The sequence below is a fragment of the Protopterus annectens genome, chromosome 3.part1, assembly GCF_019279795.1.
Source record: "Protopterus annectens isolate FY-2018-M chromosome 3.part1, PAN1.0, whole genome shotgun sequence".
Taxonomy (NCBI): domain Eukaryota; kingdom Metazoa; phylum Chordata; order Ceratodontiformes; family Protopteridae; genus Protopterus; species Protopterus annectens.
The window spans coordinates 1,566,640,145-1,566,662,025 of record NC_056732.1 but is presented as its reverse complement, the minus strand read 5'-3'; the positions used below and the strand labels follow the sequence as shown (position 1 = coordinate 1,566,662,025).

Here is a 21,881-nt window from a genome sequence, read left to right as displayed (position 1 = left end):
TCCTCAGAAGAGGAGTAGGACTGGTCAGGTTCTTCTTCTACTCCCTGCTGAGTAGTGGGTAAATGCAAGGAGGAATCAAAGGCTGGCCTGGGGCTCAGCACAGGAATGTTGGTAGGTGCAGGGCTTGAGCCTAAGGGCTATAAAGGCCTGCATTAAGGAATTGGAAAACGACTGCCAATCTGGAGTTCCTTGAAAAACAGGGCTTAAGTGTCTAGTTTTCTATTTTCTTTGTTGGCATGGGCGCAGGGGTAGGCATAGACAGAGACCTGGGCTGAAGCAGGAGAGGTCTCTGTCTGCCAACCATGTAATGGTTCCCCCTCGATGTCGGTTGTGGCTGGCGTATGAATTAACTCTGCGGATGTGCTCTCCGTGGCTGCAGTAAAGTACAGTTATGTACACTTACCATAAATGTAGATGTTCGGGTGGATTCACTGTTGCAGTCATCACATTTGGGTTATCTGCTTGCAGTAGCCCTCAGCCGGCCAGATTAACGTCGGTTGCTGTCACCTTCCACGACGTCAGGTAGTCATGGGTATAGAACATGCAGCAGATGCCATTACATCAGTTTTTCTTGGCCCAGATGTCAGGTGGCCCCATAATGGGAAGCAATTATACATACATAAGGTTACACTTCCAACAAAAAAGCAAATACACCAAAAAGCTTTAATCATAGTAAGCAAGAATAGAGAAATAGCCAAAAAGTCAGGGGGCTGGAGGAAGGATAACTAGGACTGCAACAGTGAATTTACTCAAACATCTACATTTATGGCAAGTGTACAAGACTGTACTATGTTATTCGTGTTTCACTGTTGCAGTCACCACATTTGAAGTCCCTGCAGGACTGCAATGGCAAAGCCAGCTCTGAATTTAGAGAAAACTGGCAAATGGTAATGCTTGGTGAAGGTATGTACTGAACTCCAGGTAGCAGCTTCTAGGATGTCCCTGGTAGAGACACCTTTAAGAAAGGCCTTAGGGGTAGATGCAACCCTGGTTGAATGTGGTCTAATTCCCTTTGGGGTATGTTTTCCATGGTGCTTATTGGAGAAATGAATGCAATGGCCAATCCATTTAGAAATGGTTTGCTTTGAAATTACCTTCGCCTCTGCCCCTGCAGCAAATGCAACCAGCAGCTGTTCAGATTTCCTAAGGAGGTTTAGTCATGTCCAAATAAAGTCAAAGCTGTCTATGCACATCTAAGGAGAGCAGTACTCCCTCCCCTTTGTTCTGTGGATTAGGAAAGAAGGTTGGCAAATGAATGGACTGATTAAGGAACACACTGGATACCACCTTGGGCATGAAGGAGGGATTGGTACCGAGGGACACCATGTCAGCATGAAAAATGATGAAAGGCTCCACTGCCATGAGGTCCTGTAATTCAGACACCCTTCTTGCTGAAGTCAAGGCTAAAAGGAAGGCTGTTTTCCAAGAAAGGAATTTCAACTCTGCATTTGCAGCAGGCTCAAAAGGAGGTAGGGTGAGTTTTTCCAATACAAAGTTAAGGTCCCAGGCTGGAGTAGGGGCTCTCCTAGGTGGTCTTAAGTTTTTGGCCACTCTGAGGAACTGTTTCAGCAGTGGATGAGAGAAGGGAGGTGGTTCTGCATTGTAATGAGCTGAAATGGCTGAGGCATGAATTTTGATGGAGGAAAAGGAAAGGCCCTTGTGCAGCATGTCAGTTAAGTATTGAAGAATCTGAGGTAAATTGGGCATTGCTGTGCCCATTCCCTGAGCTTGGTTCCAGGAACAAAATCCATTCCATTTTTCAGCATAGGATTTTCTAGTATTAGGCCTCCTTGCCTCCAGAATGACATCCAACACTTGCTTACGGAGGGATGGTAACGGAATAATTAGGTAATTAGCCAGGCTGCCAGATTCAGGGCTTGAAGCTGTGGGTGCAGAATCTGGCCGTCCTGCTGGGACAGCAGGGCAGGGGTCTGAGGCAGGTGCCATGGTGCCAGCAGCAACATACTGCGCAGAAGGGGATACCAGTGTTGGCGTGGTCAGTCTGGGGAAATCAGTATCATTCATTCTTGGTTTGTCCTGTTTGATCTTTAGCAGTACTTTGCAGAGGAAAGGCAGAGGGGGAAGGCTTAAACTGATGGGTTTTTCCAGGTGAAGGACAGGGCATCCACTTTCCAAACATGTTTGTGGGCAGTCCTTGGACAGAATTTTTCCAATTGGTAGTTCTGGGTGGAGGGAAACAGGTCTATATCTGGGCTACCGCATTTGTTTCTCAACATGTTGAATATCTTTGGTTCCAGTTTCCACTCGTGTGGGTCCATGACATTTCTGCTTAGGTCTGCCAGTGTGTTTAGTTTTCTGGGCAGGAATTCAGCCTGTAGGTGCACTTGGTAGCTCAAGGCTGTGTTCCACAGAGCCATGGCTAGTCTGCACAGAGGGTATGAGCGGGTTCCCCCCAGCTTGTTTGTGTACCATATAACAGTGGTGCTGTCCGTCTTTATCACTAATTGTCCTGGAAGGATGTGGTCCTTGAAAGCTGTCAGAGCATTCTGTACAGCTAACATTTCTTTTTGACCGATGTGCAGGTGCATTTGACTTTGGTTCCATTTGCCCTGAATGCACTTCCCTGCCAAGTGAGCCCCCCATGCATAGTCTGATGCGTCTGTTAGGGTTTGGGCGGCCAGGGGTAGAGTGAATGGCAGTCCCTTGTTTTGGTGACAGGTGTCTGCCCACCAAAGGTACCATCTGTAGACAAGGAATGATAGGAATCATTGCTTCTAGATCCCGGGAATGTTGACACCATAGGCTTTATAGATACCATTGTAGTTTCCTCATATGCAGTCTTGCATATAGAATTAGAAGAATGCAGGAGGCCATGAACCCCAGGGCTTGCAGTATTTTCCTTGCAAATAGCTGGGTCTTTGTGGCCAGTAGTTTGAAGAAGGCTGGCAAATTGTTTTACTGGGGTGAGAAAAGCCATCTGGGAAGTTATGTTCAAGCTTGCTCCCAGGAATAAAATTTGTTGGCAGGGTACAATATGTGATTTATTTTCGTTTATGGTATACTCCAGAGACGTTAGCAATTTCTGTACAAACGCCAGATGATTCAATAGTATGTCCTGGCTTTCTGCCTGAATTAGACAATCATCCAGGTATGGATATATATGGATATTTCTTTGTCGGCAAAATGCAATGACTGGAGCTAGGCACTTTGTGAATACCCTAGGCACAGCAGATAAGCCAAAGGGCAGTGCAGAGAACGGATAGTGCATGTAGCCTGCTTTGAAGCGTAGGTATCTTCTGCAGGATTCCCTTACTGGATGTGCAGGTAGGCTTACTTTAAATCCAGTGTTGCCAACCAGGCATCCTTGCATAGCATAGGAAGCAGCTGGTGGAGAGTTAGCATCTTGAATTTTGCAATCACCAAAAATGTGTTTAGGATAGACAGGTCTACAATAGGACACCAGGAGTAGTCTTTTCTGGGCACCAGAAAAAGTAGAGTAGAAACCTTGTCCCTTTTCTTCTTCTGGAACAGGCTGAATGGCCCTGATGCTTGAGAGAGAGAATTTGCAATTGAGCCTCTGCCCACTGATTTGGGGGTAGGTCTGGCCAACCGTTTGGGATTGGTAAGGAGTGAAAGTAGAATCTGTATCCTTGGGAAACTATATTTAAAACCCATTTGTCCTGGGTAATGAGTTGCCAGTTTTTTTGCCTGCCTGGCAATCTTTCCCCCCTAAGGGAACAGTCAGTTGTGCAGGGTTTGGAAGATTTAAAGTTAAGTCATTGAGACAGTTTACCATGGGGGGGGGGGGGGTCGTATCACTCCCTGCTTTGGAAGTGGGAGGCCCTCACTGCTTAGCCCTTTAGTAACTTGGGACTGAAGCCTGTGTGTTCTGCTGGTTCCGGTTTGGACTGAAGGCCTGGTAAGAGGCAGAAAAGGAGCAATTTTTAGAGGGCCAATGCCTACTAAATCTGGCAGACTGTACTTGCAGGAAATCTTTAAAAGTTTGCATAGATTTAGCTTTTTCCTCCATCTTTAAGTACTTCTTATGCGTTGTTGCCAAACAGGCGGTCCTGATTTAAGGGAGCATCCAGCAATTTAGCTTTAACATGATCTGGCAAAGATTGCTCCTTTAGCCAAGCATGCCTTCTAAGTACAGACCTAGTGACAGCAGCCCAGCAAAATGCCTCTAGTGAATCAAAAAGTACAGCTGTGTACCTACCATAAATGTAGATGTTAGAATGTATTCACTGTTGCAGTCATTACTGTTGGGTTATCCTGCTGGCAGGCGACCCGCGGTCGGCCAGAATTCCAAAGGCTAGGTCCGGCGTTGGTTGCTGTCACCTCTTCCCTGACGTCAATGAGCCAGGGGTATAAAAGATGCAGCAGACACCACTTTCTTCAGTTTTTCTTGCCCCAGATGTCAGGTGCCCCCAAAATAGGCTAAAAATATTATGCCAATAAGTATGCATGCAGTAAATAAACATCTCCATCTACAAGCAAATACACCACATAGGTTGTATAAGATAGAGAAGTATAGGTAAGTCCCAGCAAAGAGAGGGATGGAGGGTGGGTAACCTGGACTGCAACAGTGAATACACTCAAACATCTACATTTATGGTAGGTACACAACTGTACTATGTTCATTGTGTTTCACTGTTGCAGTCATTACTGTTGGGTTGAATCCCAAAGCTAAGGCTGGGTGGCTGGTCCTAAAGAGGATTAGGAGAGGCTATAAGGCCTTGCAAAACTGCAGTGGCGAAGCCTGCTCTGGATTTAGAATAGAGAGATAAATGGTAGTGCTTTGTAAAAGTGTGCACTGAACTCCACGTTGCAGCCTCTAAAATTTCTTTGGTTGGTACTCCTCTGAGAAAGGCTGAAGTGGCTGCTGCCCTGGTAGAATGAGGTCTAATGGCCTTGGGCACTGATTTGCCATGTAGTGAGTAGCCGAAACGAATGCAGTGGCCTATCCATTTTGAGATGGTCTGTTTTGAGATAGGCTTTCCTTGAGATGCTGCAGCATATGCCACTAGAAGTTGCTTAGTTTGTCTGAAAGCTTTAGTTCTGTCCAAGTAGAAGCGTAGTTGTCTGTGTATGCCCAAATAATGCAGAAGTCTCTCACCCTTATTCTGTGGGTTTGGATAAAAGGTAGGCAGATGAATAGTTTGGTTGAGGGCCACACTGGACACTACCTTAGGCATAAACGTAGGGTTAGTTCTTAGAGAAACCCTGTCTGGGTGGAAAATTATGAAAGGTTCCACAGCCATGAGTGGCTGTAACTCTGAAACTCATCTTGCAGAGGTTATTGCTAGGAGCAGAGCTGTTTTCCAACATAAAAGCTTTATATCCGCTGTATTGGCTGGCTCAAAAGACGGCAGTGTGAGTTTTTCCAAGACATAATTGAGGTCCCATGCAGGTACTGGGGCTCTCCTTGGAGGTCTTATGTTTTTGGCACCTCTGAGGTACTGCCTTATCAATGGATGGGAAAAAAATAGAAGGTTCCGTATTGTAATGAGCTGAAATGGCTGAGGAATGAATTTTAATTGATGAAAAGGATAGGCCTTTGTCCAGCATTTCAGTTAGGTATTGTAAAATCTGAGGAATATTTGGTACAGATGTGTCAAGTCCTTGTGCCTGGTTCCAAGTACGGAATCTTTTCCATTTGTCTGCATATGATTTTCTGGTACTGGGCGTCCTAGCCGCCAAAATAACATCCATCACTGCTTTAGAGAGAAGAGTGTTTTGAATAGTTAAATTATCCGCCATGCCGCCAGATTTAGGGTCCTGAGTTGGCTGTGCAGAATCTGATTGTTTCGCTGGGTTAGTAAGTGAGGAATAAGAGGCAGTGTCCAGGCTGGGCCTTGAGACAAGTGTTTTAGGATTGGGTACCAGTGCTGGCGTGGCCAGTCTGGGGCAATCAAGATCATTCTTGGCTTCTCTTGTCTGACCTTTACGAGTACCTTGGGGAGGAGAGGCAGAGGAGGAAAGGCATATACTGTTAGACTTTTCCAGCTGAATGATAGAGCATCCACTTTCCATGCTTGCTTGTGATAAGTCCTTGGGCAGAATTTCCGTAGTTTACAGTTGTGAGGGGAGGCAAATAGATCTATGTCTGGGCATCCCCATTTCTTTGTTACCATGCTGAAGACTAGTGGGGATCCGTAAGGTTTCTGCTTAGTTCGTCTGCCAGTGTATTGTTCTTTCCTGGCACGAATTGTGCTTGCAGGTGTACTTGATAAGTCAATGCTGTGTTCCATAACTCATGGCTTGTCTGCAGAAGGGGTAGGAATGTGTGCCCCCTGCTTGTTTATGTACCACATGACTGTAGTATTGTCCATCCATAGTAGTTGTCCTGGATGGAGTAAATCCTTGAAGGCTGTCAGGGCATTCTGAACAGCTAGCATCTCTTTTTGATTGATATGTAGATGCATTTGGCTTGTGGGCCATATGCCCTGAATACATTTTCCTGCCATGTGTGCTCCCCAGGCATAGTCTGATGCATCTGTTGTTATTGTCTGCCTGGCTCTGGGTAGAGTGAAAGGCTGTCCCTTGAGGCGACAGGCATGAGCCCACCATCGAAACTACTTTTGCAGACAAGGAATGAGGGTAATTAATGCTTCCAGGTTTTGACAATGTTGAGTTAAGACACTTTTTAGGTACCATTGAAGTTTCCTCATATGCAGTCTGGCATATGGAATTAGCAGTATGCAGGATGCCATGAAGCCCAAAGCCTGCAGAATTTTTCTTGCAGATAACTGGGTCTTTGTTGCCAACATTTTGAAGTAAGAAGTTAGTTGTCTGTCTGGTGTGAGATAAGCCATCTGGGCAGTTGCATTTAAGCTTGCACCCAGGAATATTATCTCTTGAGAGGGTACTAGTTTCGATTTCTTTTCGTTTATTGTGTACCCTAGGCAAATTAATAATATTTTTACGAACGCCAGATGCTTTAGAAGAGTGTCCTTGTTCTCTGATTGTATAAGGCAGTCCAAGTAAGGATAAATTTGAATTCCTCTTCGTCTGCAAAATGCAATTACTGGTGCCAGGCATTTTGAGAAGACCCTGGGCGCAGTAGATAAGTCAAAGGGCAGTGCAGAGACTTGGTAGTGCATTGAGCCAGCTATGAATCTGAGGTATCTTCTGCAAGTTTGTCTGATTGGTATGTGCAGGTATGCCTCAAGTCCAAAGTTAAGAGCCAAGCCTTCTTGCCCAGCATGGGCAGAAGCCGCTGCAGAGTTAACATTTTGAATTGTGGAACATCCAGAAACGTGTTTAGAATAGACAGGTCTAGTATTGGTCTCCAGGTTTTGTCCTTTCTGGGGACTAAAAAGTCTTGAGTAAAATCCTTGTCCCTGCTCTTGCTTGAGTAAAATCCTTGTCCCTGCTCTTGCTGTGGTACTTGCTGAATGGCCCTCATTTTCATAAGGCTCGAAACTTGTTCTTGTGCCTCTGCCCATTGATTGTGTGGCAGGTTTGGCATACCTTTTGCCTTTGGCAGGGTGTGAAAGTGGAACCTGTAAGCCCCTGGAACATTATATTCAATACCCATTTGTCCTGGGTGATCATGTGCCAATTTTGAGAGAAAAAAGCTAACTTTCCCCAAGGGGGCTGCAAGAACATAAGTGCTGGTGCTGGCAGAGGCAATTCATTGGAACTGTTTCCTGTATGGCTGTGCTTAGTCTTCTCCAGTTTTGGAGGTAGAAGCACCCCACCGTTTTGGCCTGTATGAGCCCTGTGGCTGGGATCTGCCTCTGGGACATCTGTATCTGCCTCTGTGGCCTGTCCGACACTGGAAGGACCAATTCTTTGTAGGTCAGTTCCTCCTAAATTTTGGCGGCTGTACCTGTAAGAAATCCTTTACTGTTTGCATAGATTTCGCTTTGTCCTCCATTTTCTTCAAAACCTCCTCTGCTTTAACACCAAATAAAGTATCATGCTGTAATGGAGCATATAATAATTTTGCTTTAACATGATCAGGCAGATTTTGTTCCTTTAACCAAGCGTGCCTCCTAATGACAGAACCCGTAACTGCGGCCCTGCAGGAGGCCTCCAGAGAGTCAAAACCACATTGCAATGTATGCTTTCCCACTTGTTCAGTTGCATGCAATAAATCCTGTATTTCCTTATTTTCTGTACAATCAGAATTAGTCAACATTTTCTGTTTTAGCAGTGACATTAAGTATTGCTGATATTTAATCATATGAAATTGGCAATTTAAAGCCCTCACAGCCAAAGTAGCAGAAGTGTGAACCTTTTTTTCCCCATCTGTCTAGTGCCCTTGAGTCCCTGTTAGAAGGGACAGGGTTTTTAGCAGTAGCAGCCTTAACCCCCTTGGGACCCTGAGAAATAGTTTCTGGGTCAGCAGAAGGGTTTTTATAAAGAAATTTATGAGAATCATGAACCCTGTAATATCTGTCTGGCTTAACAGGAGCTGGAGGTAAGGAATCTGGAAAAAAGCCTGACTGAGAATACATCATCTACAATGTCTAGCACAGGGGGAATAGCAAGAGGCCTGTGCTGAGGAAGTAAAAGAAAATCTCTAAGCCTTTTCTTGGATTCTGAGTAATCTTGGCTCTCCCAGTGGAAGTGTTCCCTCATGGTATGCAGGGTTTCCCCAAAAGAAAAAATCCTCAGGAAGAGAGGCTGAAGGAATGGATTCTTCAGCATCAGAATGCTCATAGGGAGGAAGAGAGTATTCCTGTACAGAAGTGGAGTCAGAGGAAATGGAAACCTGATCTGAAGAGTCATAGTCTGTCTCTTGCCTAGGCCTTTTGTTAGGAGGGGGATGGGAACCCCTGATCAAGGTAATAAGGTCTTCGGCCATTTTGAGCATCTGTTTTCTAGGCATGGAAGTCTGTTCTGAAGAATGCTGTACTTGTTTGTCTTAAAAGCTGCTTTAGTCTTTGCTTTTGAAGCTGAAGTAGGCTTTACATATAACTCTGTAGGTCTGAAAACACCCTCAGAAGCAGATGCCTGCTCAGCGTCTCCGGACCCATCTGAGGGAAAGATTTCAGTGTCCAATACCTTGAATATCCAGAGGCCTAGCTGGCTCCACGTGGGTGTCGTCAACGGACTGTGGCTCTGAGGTAGCGGGTGTCAGGGGCTGCGAAAGCGCCTCACTGAGAACCAGCGAACCGGCGACTGGCTTAGCGGAAGCCTCGTTGTCGGTTTTGGATCTCTGATTCCTGTCTCTCTTTTTCCTTGCGTTTTTAGAAACTCCGGTCGTTGGTTGTTCCGACGGCATTATGTAATTGAATTTTCGGCCAAAGTAATAAGCAAAATCAAAGCGACGCTTAATAGTGCGCTTGTTTAATCTAGCACAAAAACGACAGCTAGCAAAGTTATGATTAGGGCCTAGGAAAGAAATACAGTAAGAGTGATAATCCTTATGAGGTATTTGCTTCCCACAAGAAATACAATTGTTAACTTTTTCTGACATCGGTCGGGAGCCAGAAAAAAAGTTTCCCCAATGGGGTACTTAGCTTTAATGAAGACTTCGGTTATGAAATTCGTCTGTGAAAATCTCAGGAGTCGGCCGACCGGCACTTGCGAACTGCTTTTGCTTCGGGCACTGCGCGGCAAGGAAGACTGAAGAAAATGGCGTCGGCTGCATCTTTTATACCCCTGGCGCACTAACGTCAGGGAAGAGGCGACAGCAACAGACGCCGGACTTAGACTTTGGAATTCTGGCCTACCGCGGGTCACCTGCCAGCAGGATAACCCAACAGTAATGACTGCAACAGTGAAACACGATGAACATCCACATTGCAAAGTATGTTTTCCCACTTCTTCAGCAGAATGTATTAAATCCTGCAAATCTATATTTTCAGCACAATCAGGAAAACATCATTTCCTGTTTAAACAATTCAATAATATGCTGCTGATACTTTAACATATGAAGCTGGCAGTTTAAGGCCCTAATGGCCAAGGTTGCAGAAGTGTATACCTTCTTACCCCATCTATCCAGCGCCCTGGAATCTCTATCAAAGGGGGTAGGGTTTTTGGCAGTAGTAGCCTTAATGCTCCTGGGTCCCTGTGAAATGGTCTCAGGATCTGCAGTAGGATTTTTAAAAATTAACTTGAGAGTCAGGAACACTAATATCTATCAGGTTTTCTGGGAGCAGGAGATAAATAGTCAGGGGCCAAGCTACTTTACAAAAAGGCATAATCAACTATGTCCAGTACAGGGGGGGTAGCTAAAGGCCTGTGTTGGGACAGGAGTAAGAAATCCCTAAGCCTCTTTTTAGAGTCAGAGTAATCCTGGCTTTCCCAGCAAAAATGCTCCCTAAGAGTATGCAAGATTTCACCCAGAGAGAAATCCTCTGTAGGGGAAGCAGAGGGAATAGAATCCTCTGCAACAGAATACTCAATAGATAGATAAGGGTAAATCCTGGTCAGAAGAAACAAATTTCAGAATCCTGATCAGAAGAACCATAAGCAAACTCAGTCCTAGGTCTCTTAGAGGAGGGGAAGGTTAGCTTCCCCTGATTAAAGTATCACGGTCTTCAGCCATTCTCATTTGTTTTTTAGGCATAGAGGCCTGACCATGTGGTCTGGGCGCCGGTTTTCTAGGCATGGATCGAGTTTTAGGCCTTGAAGAAGAAGATGGCATCTGTTTAATGATCAAGTCAGTAGGCCTGAATACAATCTCAGAAGCCGGTGCCTGTACAGCGGCTCCGGACCCATCCAAGGTAGAGACATCCTCAAGTTCCACAGTTGAAGCATCTCACGGCATACCAGACTTCGAATGGGTCTCAGTAGAGGCCAGCGAATCAGAAGTAGCGGGTATCAGGGGCTGCGAAAGCACCTGAGTACCGGCGAATTGGCAACTAGCTTAGGAGAATCTTAGTCGGCAGCTTTAGACCTATGCGGTCTGTCTCTGCCCTTATCTTTGCATTTTTTCAGAATGTTGGTAGTGGGTGGCTTACCGAAGCCATATCTGGGTAATTGAACAGAGTACCAAAATATTTAGAAGCGTAAATAAACCAACGACAAATAGTTAGTTGTTTAAATAAGGCACAAAACCGACAGCGAGGTATGTCGTGGTCAGGCCATAGGCAAGGAATGCAATACGAATTAAACTCTTTATGAGGTACTTGCTTTCCACAAGAAATACAATTATTGACTTACTGACATCAGTTTAGAGCAAGAAAGTTTCCCCAACAGGGTACTTAGCTTAGTTGAAGACTTCGGTTCTGAAACTCAAACGAATATTTCAGGAGTTGGCTGACCGGCACTTGCAAATTGCTTCTGTTTTGGTCACCGCACGGCAAGAAAGACTTGATGTAATGGCGTTGGCTGCATGCTTTATACCCCTGACTACCTGTCATGGAAAACGAAACAGCAACCGACGCAGGATCCAAGACTTTGTTAAATAAGGCCGACTGAGGGCTACTGCAAGCAGATTACCCAAATGTGATGACTGCAACAGTGAAATACGAAGAACATCGGCCTCTTCCAGAGGAACCAAAGCTGACTGAGTAATCGTGTGCCCCTCGGCCCCTATATCGGTAGTCGGCAGGTCATCCGATGGTGGAGCAGCATTGGGAGAAAGCCTGGAATCCCTGGCCTTCTTCCTCGGTTGTTCAGGTTGGGTGGCCAATTCGGGAACCATATAGAGAGTGAGGCGTTTTAATCTGATTTTCCAAATACAACTTTAGTGCGGCCAGCTGTGTAGGGTCTTTGGCATGAAGAAATGACAAATGGAGCAGGCCTTATGGTTGCTCTCCTTACCCAAGCAAAAAACACACCAGTCGTAAAGAGTCCTTGCGTGGTATCTGATGCCCGCAATTACATTTGCTCTTTTTCTCAGACACTGGCTAAGACAGAATTCTACAGTAACCAAGCTAAAGCATACGTAAGAGAAAAACCTCAACGGGATAGTTATCTCTTTGAAGTCTTCAGTCAAAGGGGTGAAGCAGTCAAAGCTAACATCATCTGAGTTTGAAAAGTTCTGAAGTCTGTGTGTGCAGACGTCACATTTATGGTCCCTGGTTTATGGCCCTGCGTGTGATCTCCCACACACCTACAGCATCCAGGCTTAAGCTTTTGTATAGGAGCAGACGTTGGGTCACCTGAGGTGGGAAATCCCACAGTATGAATATTGCAACAAGAACAGGACCTCCACAGTGCTGCATACTGTAAACCCGTTTCATAATCAAATGCCGGCACAGTCTCAAACCGAGTATCCCCCATCCCACCTTCTCAAAAAAGGAAGGGCAAGCTAGCAACAACCACACACTCCTTCACTGGCTCCTCCAGCACCCCCATTTCTGGACATCTGGGCTGCTGTCAAACTAATTCCTTTACATCAAGGAGTAACACAACTGGTGTAATACAATTAATATATCTATAATATAATGCAATTATAATTAGGCTATTTTTAAAAAGAATCATGCAAATAAAACGGATTTCCAGAAATACAAGTAAAACAGCTCTCCAACAGTAACATGTAAATATTTTTAACTTAAGAAAACATGCATTGTACATACTTGCATCACTGCTCCGTATTTACTAAAGTGTTCTTTCAGGTATTCCTCAGTGACATTTTCAGGGAGGCCACCCAACCACAGGAAATCTGAAGGCTTGCTGGCTCCAAACCCAAGCTGGAAACAAGACGAACATAATTCAGTAAGATTACAAGTATATAAATTCATATTAGTACATTTATGCAACATACATGCACGAAAACAGCTAAGAAGGCTCAAAAGCCAACAGCTTTGACCGCACATCAGGTGACTAGGATGTAACTTGCTGTTAAAGCCTGAAGAACTAGTCTGAGAAGGATAACGTGAGTCCCGTGAGGGTGATTTGTTAAAGCTGGGAGAACAGTAATAAATGTGAATGGGTAACTTGCTGGCTGAATGGAAAGCAGTCTGCTTCTATGACAGTAAGTTTGCCCTAGTAAAGTGCATTTACCACTGTAAATAGGTAGGTGATGTGGAGGCTACCACCAAGAATTAACAATGAAAGTCCTACCCTGACAACCACAATTCAGCTGTAAAAAGCAGTTAGAGCATTAAGATACAACTTTCAAACAGCCAAGATGATGACCTTTGACACCTGTCTCTCATATGCACAATATGCCAGTCGGATGAGGAACAAAGGTACAACTGACCAAAAGCATGAGAAACAAAACATACTGAAAAAAAGATCTGCATATGACCATTTTGCGTAAAGTAGATTAACTATTTTATGAAAAACTCCACTGGCATTTACCACAAAACACCACTTGTGGAAACAATGCTCAAATGTCCAGCACAATCAGAAAGTACAGTTTTGTACCTACCATAAATGTAGATGGAGGATCTCCATTGCTGCAGTCCTTACATATGGGTATTCCGCTGTCCACAATCGGCCCGAATACCAAAGGGCTAGAACCGGCGTCGGTCATCGGCGCCCGAGACTGACGTCAGTACGTGCCAGTACAAATGCGCATGACCGACGCCATAACCTCAGTCTTCCTTGCCTCAGACGTCAGAATGCAAAAAACACCACCCAAACCCCAACCTAAAAAGAAAAGGGGGGAAGGAGGGAGGGAAAATTGGACTGCAGCAATGGAGATCCTCGAACATCTACATTTATGGTAGGTACAAAACTGTACTATGTTCTTAGTCTCCCATTGCTGCAGTCCTTACATATGGGTAGAATCCCAGAGCAACGGAAAAAAGGGAGGCTGGCCAACTAAATAGCATTAGGAGCTGCTAACATGCCCTGTAAGATTGCAGTGGCAAACCCAGCCCTAGACCTAGAATAAAGAGGTAAATGATAATGCTTTGTAAAGGTATGTACAGAACTCCAAGTAGCTGCCTCTAGAATGTCTTTAGTAGCTACCCCTCTCAAAAAAGCAGTAGAGGTGGCCGTAGCCCTAGTAGAATGAGGCCTGATCCCAACTGGAACCTCCTTTCCATGATGAGAGTAACAAAAAGCAATACAATGGCCAATCCACTTGGAAATAGTTTATTTCGAGACAGCTTTCCCTCGTGAAGTCAAAGCAAACGAAACAAATAATTGTTGAGATCTTCTGAACTCTCTGGTTCTGAACAAATACCTTAACTGCCTATGTACATCCAAAGAATGCAAAACTTTTTCCCCTTCATTTTGGGGGTCAGCATAAAAAGTAGGCAAATGTATAGATTGGTTCAATGCCACATTAGAAATCACTTTAGGCAGAAAAGTAGGATTAGTACGTAAGGAAACTCTGTCCTTGTGAAAAATCAGAAAAGGTTCCACTGCCATGAGGGCCTGTAATTCAGATACCCTTCTAGCAGAAGTAACAGCCAATAAAAAAGCAGTCTTCCAAGACAACAACTTCAATTCAGCTGTAGCTGCAGGTTCAAAAGGAGGCAGAGTCAGCTTTTCCAAAACAAAATTAAGATCCCAGGTAGGAGTAGGAGCCCTCCGTGCGGGTCTTATATTCTTTGCCCCTCTAAGAAACTGTTTAACCAATGGATGTGAAAATAAAGGAGGGGCACAATTATAGTGAGCAGAAATAGCTGCAGCATGCACTTTTACAGAAGAGAAGGACAAACCCTTGTCCAATAAAATAGTCAAATATTGCAATGTACAACTCAAATTAGGCAATTTGACATCAAAGCCTTTAGCTGAACTCCAAAGAAAAAATCTCTTCCATTTATGAGCATAAACTTTCCGAGTACTAGGACGCCTGGCTTCCAAAATAACATCCAAAACTTGTTGAGGGAGCTGAAGGCCCTCCTTCTCTAAAACAGAATGCGCCAGGCTGTCAGGTGTAGGGATTGCACCCTGACATTGAGAAAATGATTGTTTTCCTGAGACTAAGTGAGGAATCTGTGGTAATGGCCAAGGTGTTCCATGAATTAAGCTCAACAGAGGGTACACCAATGCTGACGAGGCCAATCCGGTGCTATAAGGATCATGCAAGGTTTGTCCCTCCTGACTTTCAACAGCACCTTTGGAAGAAGAGGCAAAGGAGGAAAAGCATACAAGTGAAGGTTGCTCCAACTGAAGGATAGTGCATCTATTTTCCAGGCTTTTGGATGAAACAGCCTTGTGCAAAACAGTGGCAGTTGGAAATTCAGAGGAGAAGCGAACAGATCTATGTCTGGAGTTCCCCAAGCCCTGGTCAACTGAAGAAATACCTGAGGGTCCAATTTCCATTCATGAGGATCCACAATCTGTCTGCTCAGAACATCTGCTAACGAATTTTGTGCTCCTGGCAGAAACTGTGCTCGAAGAGTGATGTGCAGATTCAAAGCAGTTTCCCATAACAGCATTGCTCGTCTGCAAAGAGGGTAAGAATGAGTTCCCCCCTGCTTGTTGATGTACCACATGACAGTTGTGTTGTCTGTTCGAATCAACACCAGTCCTGGTTGAAGTAGGCTCTTGAATCCTTCAAAGCAAATTGAACTGCCAGCATCTCTTTCATGTTGATATGCAAGTGAAGTAGCTCTGGGGCCAAAGGTCTTGAATCCATTTTCCTCTGAAATGAGATCCCCAGGCTGACTCCGGCGTCTGTCGTCAATATCTGACTTGCCTCTGGTTGGGTCACAGAGAGCCCCTTGTTTAGGTGACATTCCTGAGCCCACCACAGAAATTCTTTCTGAATGCAAGGTAGAATCCGAATGACAGTGTCCAAATCGTGGCTGTGTTGAGTCCAAACGCTTTTGAGATACCATTGTAGCTTCCTCATATGCAGTTTGGCATTGGGAAGTACTAGAATGCAAGATGCCATGAACCCCAAGGCTTGAAGGACTGTCCTTGCAGTCAGCCTGGACATTACTGATAGCTGTTGAAGTATAGGTGAAGATTTCTTTGTTTGTCCGGGGTAAGAAATGCCATCTGAGCAGCTGTATTCAGTCTTACACCCAGAAAACACATCTCTTGTGAGGGTACTAGACTGGACTTTATTTCGTTCACAGAATACCCTAGGCAACTTAAAACTGTCATTACATACTGCAGATGTTGAAGAAGTTCGTGCTTGCCTTGAGCCAGAATCAAACAGTCGTCCAGATAAGGATAAATTTGAATTCCTGTTAGTCTGAGAAAAGCTATTACTGGAGCCAGGACTTTTGTGAATACCCTGGGCGCAGTAGACAAGCCAAAGGGCAATGCAGAGAACTGATAATGCAAACTCCCATTCCGAAATCTCAGGAATTTTCTGCAACTGGGCCTGATAGGAATGTGAAGATAGGCCTCTGAGATCCAGTCACCATCCAGTGATCTTTGCCCAGCATAGGTAACAGCTGTTGCAGTGTTAACATCTTGAATTTTGGAATTTCCAGAAAGGTGTTTAGAATGGACAAATCCAGAATTGGCCTCCAAATATTTCCTTTCTTTGGCACTAAGAAAAGACGGGAATAAAACCCTGTGCCTCTTTCTGCAGAAGGTACTTCCTGTATTGCTCCAACTGAAGCAGAGAAGAAATTTGTGCCTGTGCTTCCAAGTCTTTGCTGATGAGGCACCTCCGGCATACCTTTAAAAGGAGGGAATGTGTGAAAATAAAATTTGTAGCCTCGATTTATTATGTCCAATACCCATTTGTCTTGGGTAACCAAATGCCAATTCCTTTTGAAAAGTCCCAGTTTTCCTCCTAGAGGAGCTGCCAGCAAGGCAGAGTCAGGCAGCTGAAGACAAAGGTCATTGGGTCTGTTTCCGAAAGGACTGACCCCTGCCCTCCCCAGCAGAAGGGGTAGAAGAACTCAAAGACCTAGAAGTAACAGGGCCCTGAGAGGAAGCCCTACCTCTACCTCGCCTCGACCTGCCCCTAGATTGATAATCCGAAGAGGGGAAAGACCATCCCTTAGCAGGCCAATTCCTACTGAACTTAGGGGCTGAACCTGTAAAAGTCCTTAACTGTCTGCATAGACTTAGCTTTTTCCTCCATTTTTTCAAAACTGATTCTACTGGAGGGCCAAAAGAACATCAGATTGCAGAGGAGCATCCATAATTCGAGCCTTAACATGCTCCGACAAGGTCTGATCTTTAAGCCAGGCATGCCTGCGAACAACTGAACTAGTAGCAGCCACCCTGGAAGAAGCCTGTAAAGCATCAAAACCACACTGCAAAGAATGCTTACCAACTTGGTCTGAAGCATGCACTAAATCCTGAAGCTCCTTACATTCAATACCTTCAGCTAAAGCATCTACTTTACATTTCAATTGGCCCAGCAAATAATTTTGATACCTGAGCATATGAAACTGACAATTTAAAGCTCTCATAGCCAAAGTAGAAGAGGTATACAGTTTTTACCCCACCTATCCAGGGCCCTAGCATCCTTGTCCAGAGGAACTGGATTCCTAACCACAGAAGCCCTAACACCTTTGGGGCCTTGAGTAATAGTTTCTGGATCAGCCCTAGGACTCTTATATAAGTACTTGTGAGCTTCGGAACCCTGTAGTATCTATCTGGTTTAACGGGGCAGGAGGCAGAGAATCTGGGTTAAGGGCAGCCTCAGAAAATACATCCTGAACAACATCCAGTACAGGGGAATAGCCAAGGGCCTATGCTGAGGCAAAACAAGAATTCTCTTAGCCTTTTCGAGAATCAGAATAATCCTGGCCCTCCCATTTGAAATGTTCCCTCATGGAATGCAAAGTCTCAGAGAAAGAAAAATCTTCTGGAGGGGCCTTGAGAGGAGTAGTGTCCTCAGCCTCTGAATCAGAATAGGGAGGAAATCCTGAAGTTCTTCTACAGAGGAATCTGACTCATTGGAAGACTGAACCAAACCCTCCAACTCTGTCTCTACCCTGGGCCTCTTCAGGGGGCATAGAACCCCTAATTAAAGTAATCAAATCTTCAGCCATCTTTAACGTGCTTCCTAGGAGCTGGACCCTGGGGACTAGCACCAGCAGGGGCAGACTTAGACTTAGAATGGGCTTTGCTTTGAGAAGGAGGAGGCCTAACTACCCTATGAGGGGAGGGAACCACTGACATCAGAGAAGCACCCTCAGCCTGGCCTAACACAGGAGAAGCCACTTCCTGTAGTAACAAAGGCTCCCCGTGAGACTCGGGTAAACTTTCAGAAGGAGCCGCTGAAGTAGTCAGTGGTTCTCCAGAACCGGCGTCCGGAGTGGACGACTCATCCTGTTTGGACCGCAAAGACTTCTCTTTGCGTTTTTTAGAAGAACCAGGCGTTGGCGGATCCGACGGCATGTTGTAATTACAACGTTTACCAAACACCAGCCTAGCACAGTTCAACCGACGTTTAATAGTACGCTTGTTGAAAGTAGCACAAAAGCGACACCCAACAACGTCGTGCTCAGGCCCCAAACAAGGAATACAGAGTGAATGGTAATCCCTATGAGGAATCTGTTTCCCACAAGAAATACAGTTATTAACTTTTTCTGACATCCGTCAATACTGAGGCAAGAAAAAGACAAAAGTGTCCCCAACGGGGTACTTAGCCCAACTTGGTCTCCGGTCTGAAACTCGAAAACCGACAATTCCAGAGCGCTAAACGGCACTTGCAAATGCTGCTTCTGCTTAGGACCACGCGGCAAGAAAGACTGAGGTTATGGTGTCGGTCATGCGCATTTGTACTGGCACGTACTGACGTCAGTCTCGGGCGCCGATGACCGACGCCGGTTCTAGCCCTTTGGTATTCGGGCCGATTGTGGACAGCGGAATACCCATATGTAAGGACTGCAGCAATGGGAGACTAAGAACATCCACATCAAGTTTCTATAAATTCTATTACTCCTTTCTGCAAATTCATGTTTTATAGCAAAATCAATGTAGCACACAGAAAAAATTCTCTGAATGTCACCCACATATCCTAGGTTTATTTATTGACCTATGCATGGAAGAAGCTTACAAGTGGAGGATGAAGCCTGGTGCGTGTGCCTCCATTATCACAGGGATGAAAGTGCACAAACCCATTGTGCAGACTTAGTCATAGAAAGTACAGTTGTGTACAGTTAGCATAAAAGTAGATGTTAAGAGTGTATTCACTGCTGCAGTCCTGACTTGAGGATTTCCTGCTGTGGAAGCCCCTGGCCAGCCCCACTACAAGAGTACAAATCTCCTCCTTCCTATTGCTTGCTGATGCCCTACTCGGACATCAGTATGCTGGGGTATATATAAAGGGAGCCAGTCGATGCCACAATGTTAGTTTTTTCTTCCCCTTAGAAGGTAGGGGGCCCACAGGACGAACCATAAGCAAGGGACATGGGTAGAAAAAAGGTGGCCTGCCAGGTAAACACCCAGGGGGGGTCATCTGCTTAATGAAGAAAATTGAGAGACTACTACTGTAAACAAAAAGTGGGGAAGGAGGGAGAGAAAGCACACTGCAACAGTAAATACTCTAACACCTACATTTACGGTAAGTGTACACAACTGCACTATGTTTTTGTGTTTCACTGTGCAGTCCTGACTTGTGGGACGATTCTCAAAGCCAATATGAGTACGGAAAGTAGATTATGGAGAAGACAGGAAGCCCTGCAAGATGGTGGCAAATCCTGCTCTAGACTTGGAGAAGGCTGATAAGTGGTAGCGTTTGGTAAAGGTATGCATGACCAGGCAGCAGTTCCAAAATGTCCGACAGGTACTCCTTTCAGAAAGGAGGTAGAAGGGGCCTGAGTGGAGTGAGGTTTTATAGTTGCAAGAGGTTTGTTGCCATGATGGCTGTAATAAGAAATACAGTGGGAGATCCACTTGGAAATAGTCTGTTTGAAGACTGGTTTCCCTTCAGAGTGAAAAAAGCACAGTTGTGTACACAACATAAATGCAGATGTTAGAGTGTATTTACTGCTACAGTCATTACATTTGAGGTAATCTGCTGGCAGCTTGCCCTCAGTCGGCCTGAATATCAAAGTCTTGGGTTCTGCGTCGGTTGCAGTCTCCTCTTCCATGATGTCAGGTCGTCAGGGGTATAAAACATGCAGCTGACGCCATATTCTTCAGTTTTTCTTGCCCCAGACTTGGCTGTAGAATATAGTGAAGGAAAGAGAAGTTCTAGGGAAAAAAAAGGGGGATGGCTGGTGGGTAACCTGGACTGCAACAGTGAATATACTAACATCTACATTTATTGCAAGTGTACACAACTGTACTATGTTCGTGTTTCACTGTTGCAGTCATTACATTTGGGTAGAATCCCAAAGCTATGGATGGGAGGCTGGAACTAAATAGCATTAGGAGCGGATATAAGGCCGTGCAGAACTGCAGTGGCAAAGCCTGCCCTGGACTTAAAGAGAGACAAATGACAATGCTTTGTAAAAGTATGAACAGAGCTCCAAGTAGCAGCTTCTAGAATGTCTTTGGTTGAAACCCCTCTGAGAAAAGCTGCTGAGGTAGATGCAACCCTGGTGGAATGTGACCTGATTCTGTTGGGCACCGATTTACCATGATGCAAGTAGCAGAAACGAATGCAGTGGCTTATCCACTTTAAAATACTCTGCTTTGAAATAGCCTTCCCCTCTGATCCTGCAACGAATGCCACAAGTAGCTGCTCAGACCTTCCTGTTTAAGTAAAATCTTAGTTGTCTGTCTACGTCCAAGGAATGCAGAATTCTCTCCCCCTTGTTCTGTGGATTTGGATAAAAAGTTGGCAGATGAATGGTTTGGTTAAGAGCCACACTGGACACCACTTTAGGCAAATTTCAGGAGTCGGCCGACCGGCACTTACGAACGGCTTCTGCTTCGGGCACCGCACGGCAAGAAAGACTGAAGAAAATGGCATCGGCTGCATGTTTTATACCCCTGACGACCTGACGTCATGGAAGAGGAGACAGAAACTGACGCAGGACCCAAGACTTTGATATTCAGGCTGACTGAGGGCAACCTGCCAGCAGATTACCCCAAATGCAATGACTGCAACAGTGAAACTCGAAGAACATCACAGGAAACAGTGGGTGTGATATTCTGAAGGATTTAGTTGTCAAGAAAACGAAACTCTGTGCACATCCAAGGGGAAGAAGGTGGGCAAGTGTACAGCTCAATTTAAGGATGTGTCCATGACCACACCTTGGCATAAAGGATGAATTAGTCCTGAGTGATACTGTCTGGGTGGTACGAGAAAAATGGTTCCATTGCCATGACAGCTTGCATCTCAGAAACCCTCCTAGTTGAGGTGATAGCCAGTAAAACAGCAGTCTTCCAGGTTAAGAATTATATATCAGCGGGGTGGGGGGGGGGGGGGATAGGTAGCATCAACTTTTCTAGAACAGAATTTAGGTCCCATGAAGGTGTGGGTCTTCTCTTGGGAGGTGTGATGTGACCCACTCTCCTAAGGAACTGCTTTATCAGGGGGTGGGAAAAGCTAGGAGAAAGTAGAGATGCAAGCTGAAATGACAGAGGGGCGAATATTGATGGAAGAAAAGCATAGGATCTCCATCTACCAGGGTAGACCGGTAATCTAGAACAGCAGAGATATTGGCGGAGTTAGCATTGAGGTCGTGCTGCTCACACCATATGGAGAATCTTTTCCACTAGGCTGAGTATGCTTTCCTAGTACGTGGCCTTCTAGCCTCCGAGAAAATGTTGAAGTTGTCTGCTTAGGGTATGCTCAGAGTAGTATTTTCTGGAATTATCCAGGCTGAGAGAATGAGTCTCTAGGTTGGGGTGCACGACCTCACCTTGTCCTGAACCAAAAGGTACACACACTGAGGTAACTACCAAAGATTTTCGCAGAGTAAACTTAACAGCAGAGGATACCAGTGCTGCATGGGCCAGTCCAGGGATATCAGGATGACCCTTGGGCCTTCTTCCCAGATTTGGAGGAGGAGCCTCGGGAAAGCGCATAAAGGAAGAGGTGATTCCAAAGGAAGAACAAGGGCATCTGTCCTCCAGGTTTGTCAGTAGTTTGGTCCTGGAACAGAACCTGTTCAGTTGACAGCATTTTCTTTTGTAGCGAAGTCTATATGTGGAGATGCCCATTTTTGGACTATGCTGAGAAAAGTACAGTTGTGTACACTTACCATAAATGTAGATGTTAAGAGTGTTAAGTCAAC

At 45.1% G+C, this 21,881-nt stretch overlaps 1 protein-coding gene across 1 annotated transcript in view; it reads right to left on the bottom strand.

The window, feature by feature from the left end:
• The window catches only part of LOC122797806 (msx2-interacting protein-like), a 377,273-nt gene that overhangs the window by 331,520 nt on the left and 23,872 nt on the right, over positions 1-21,881 (bottom strand). Inside the window, exon 2 of the mRNA XM_044066327.1 lies at positions 12,447-12,560. Coding sequence (XP_043922262.1) covers positions 12,447-12,560 — 114 coding nt within the window. The remainder of the gene's footprint in view (positions 1-12,446; positions 12,561-21,881) is intronic.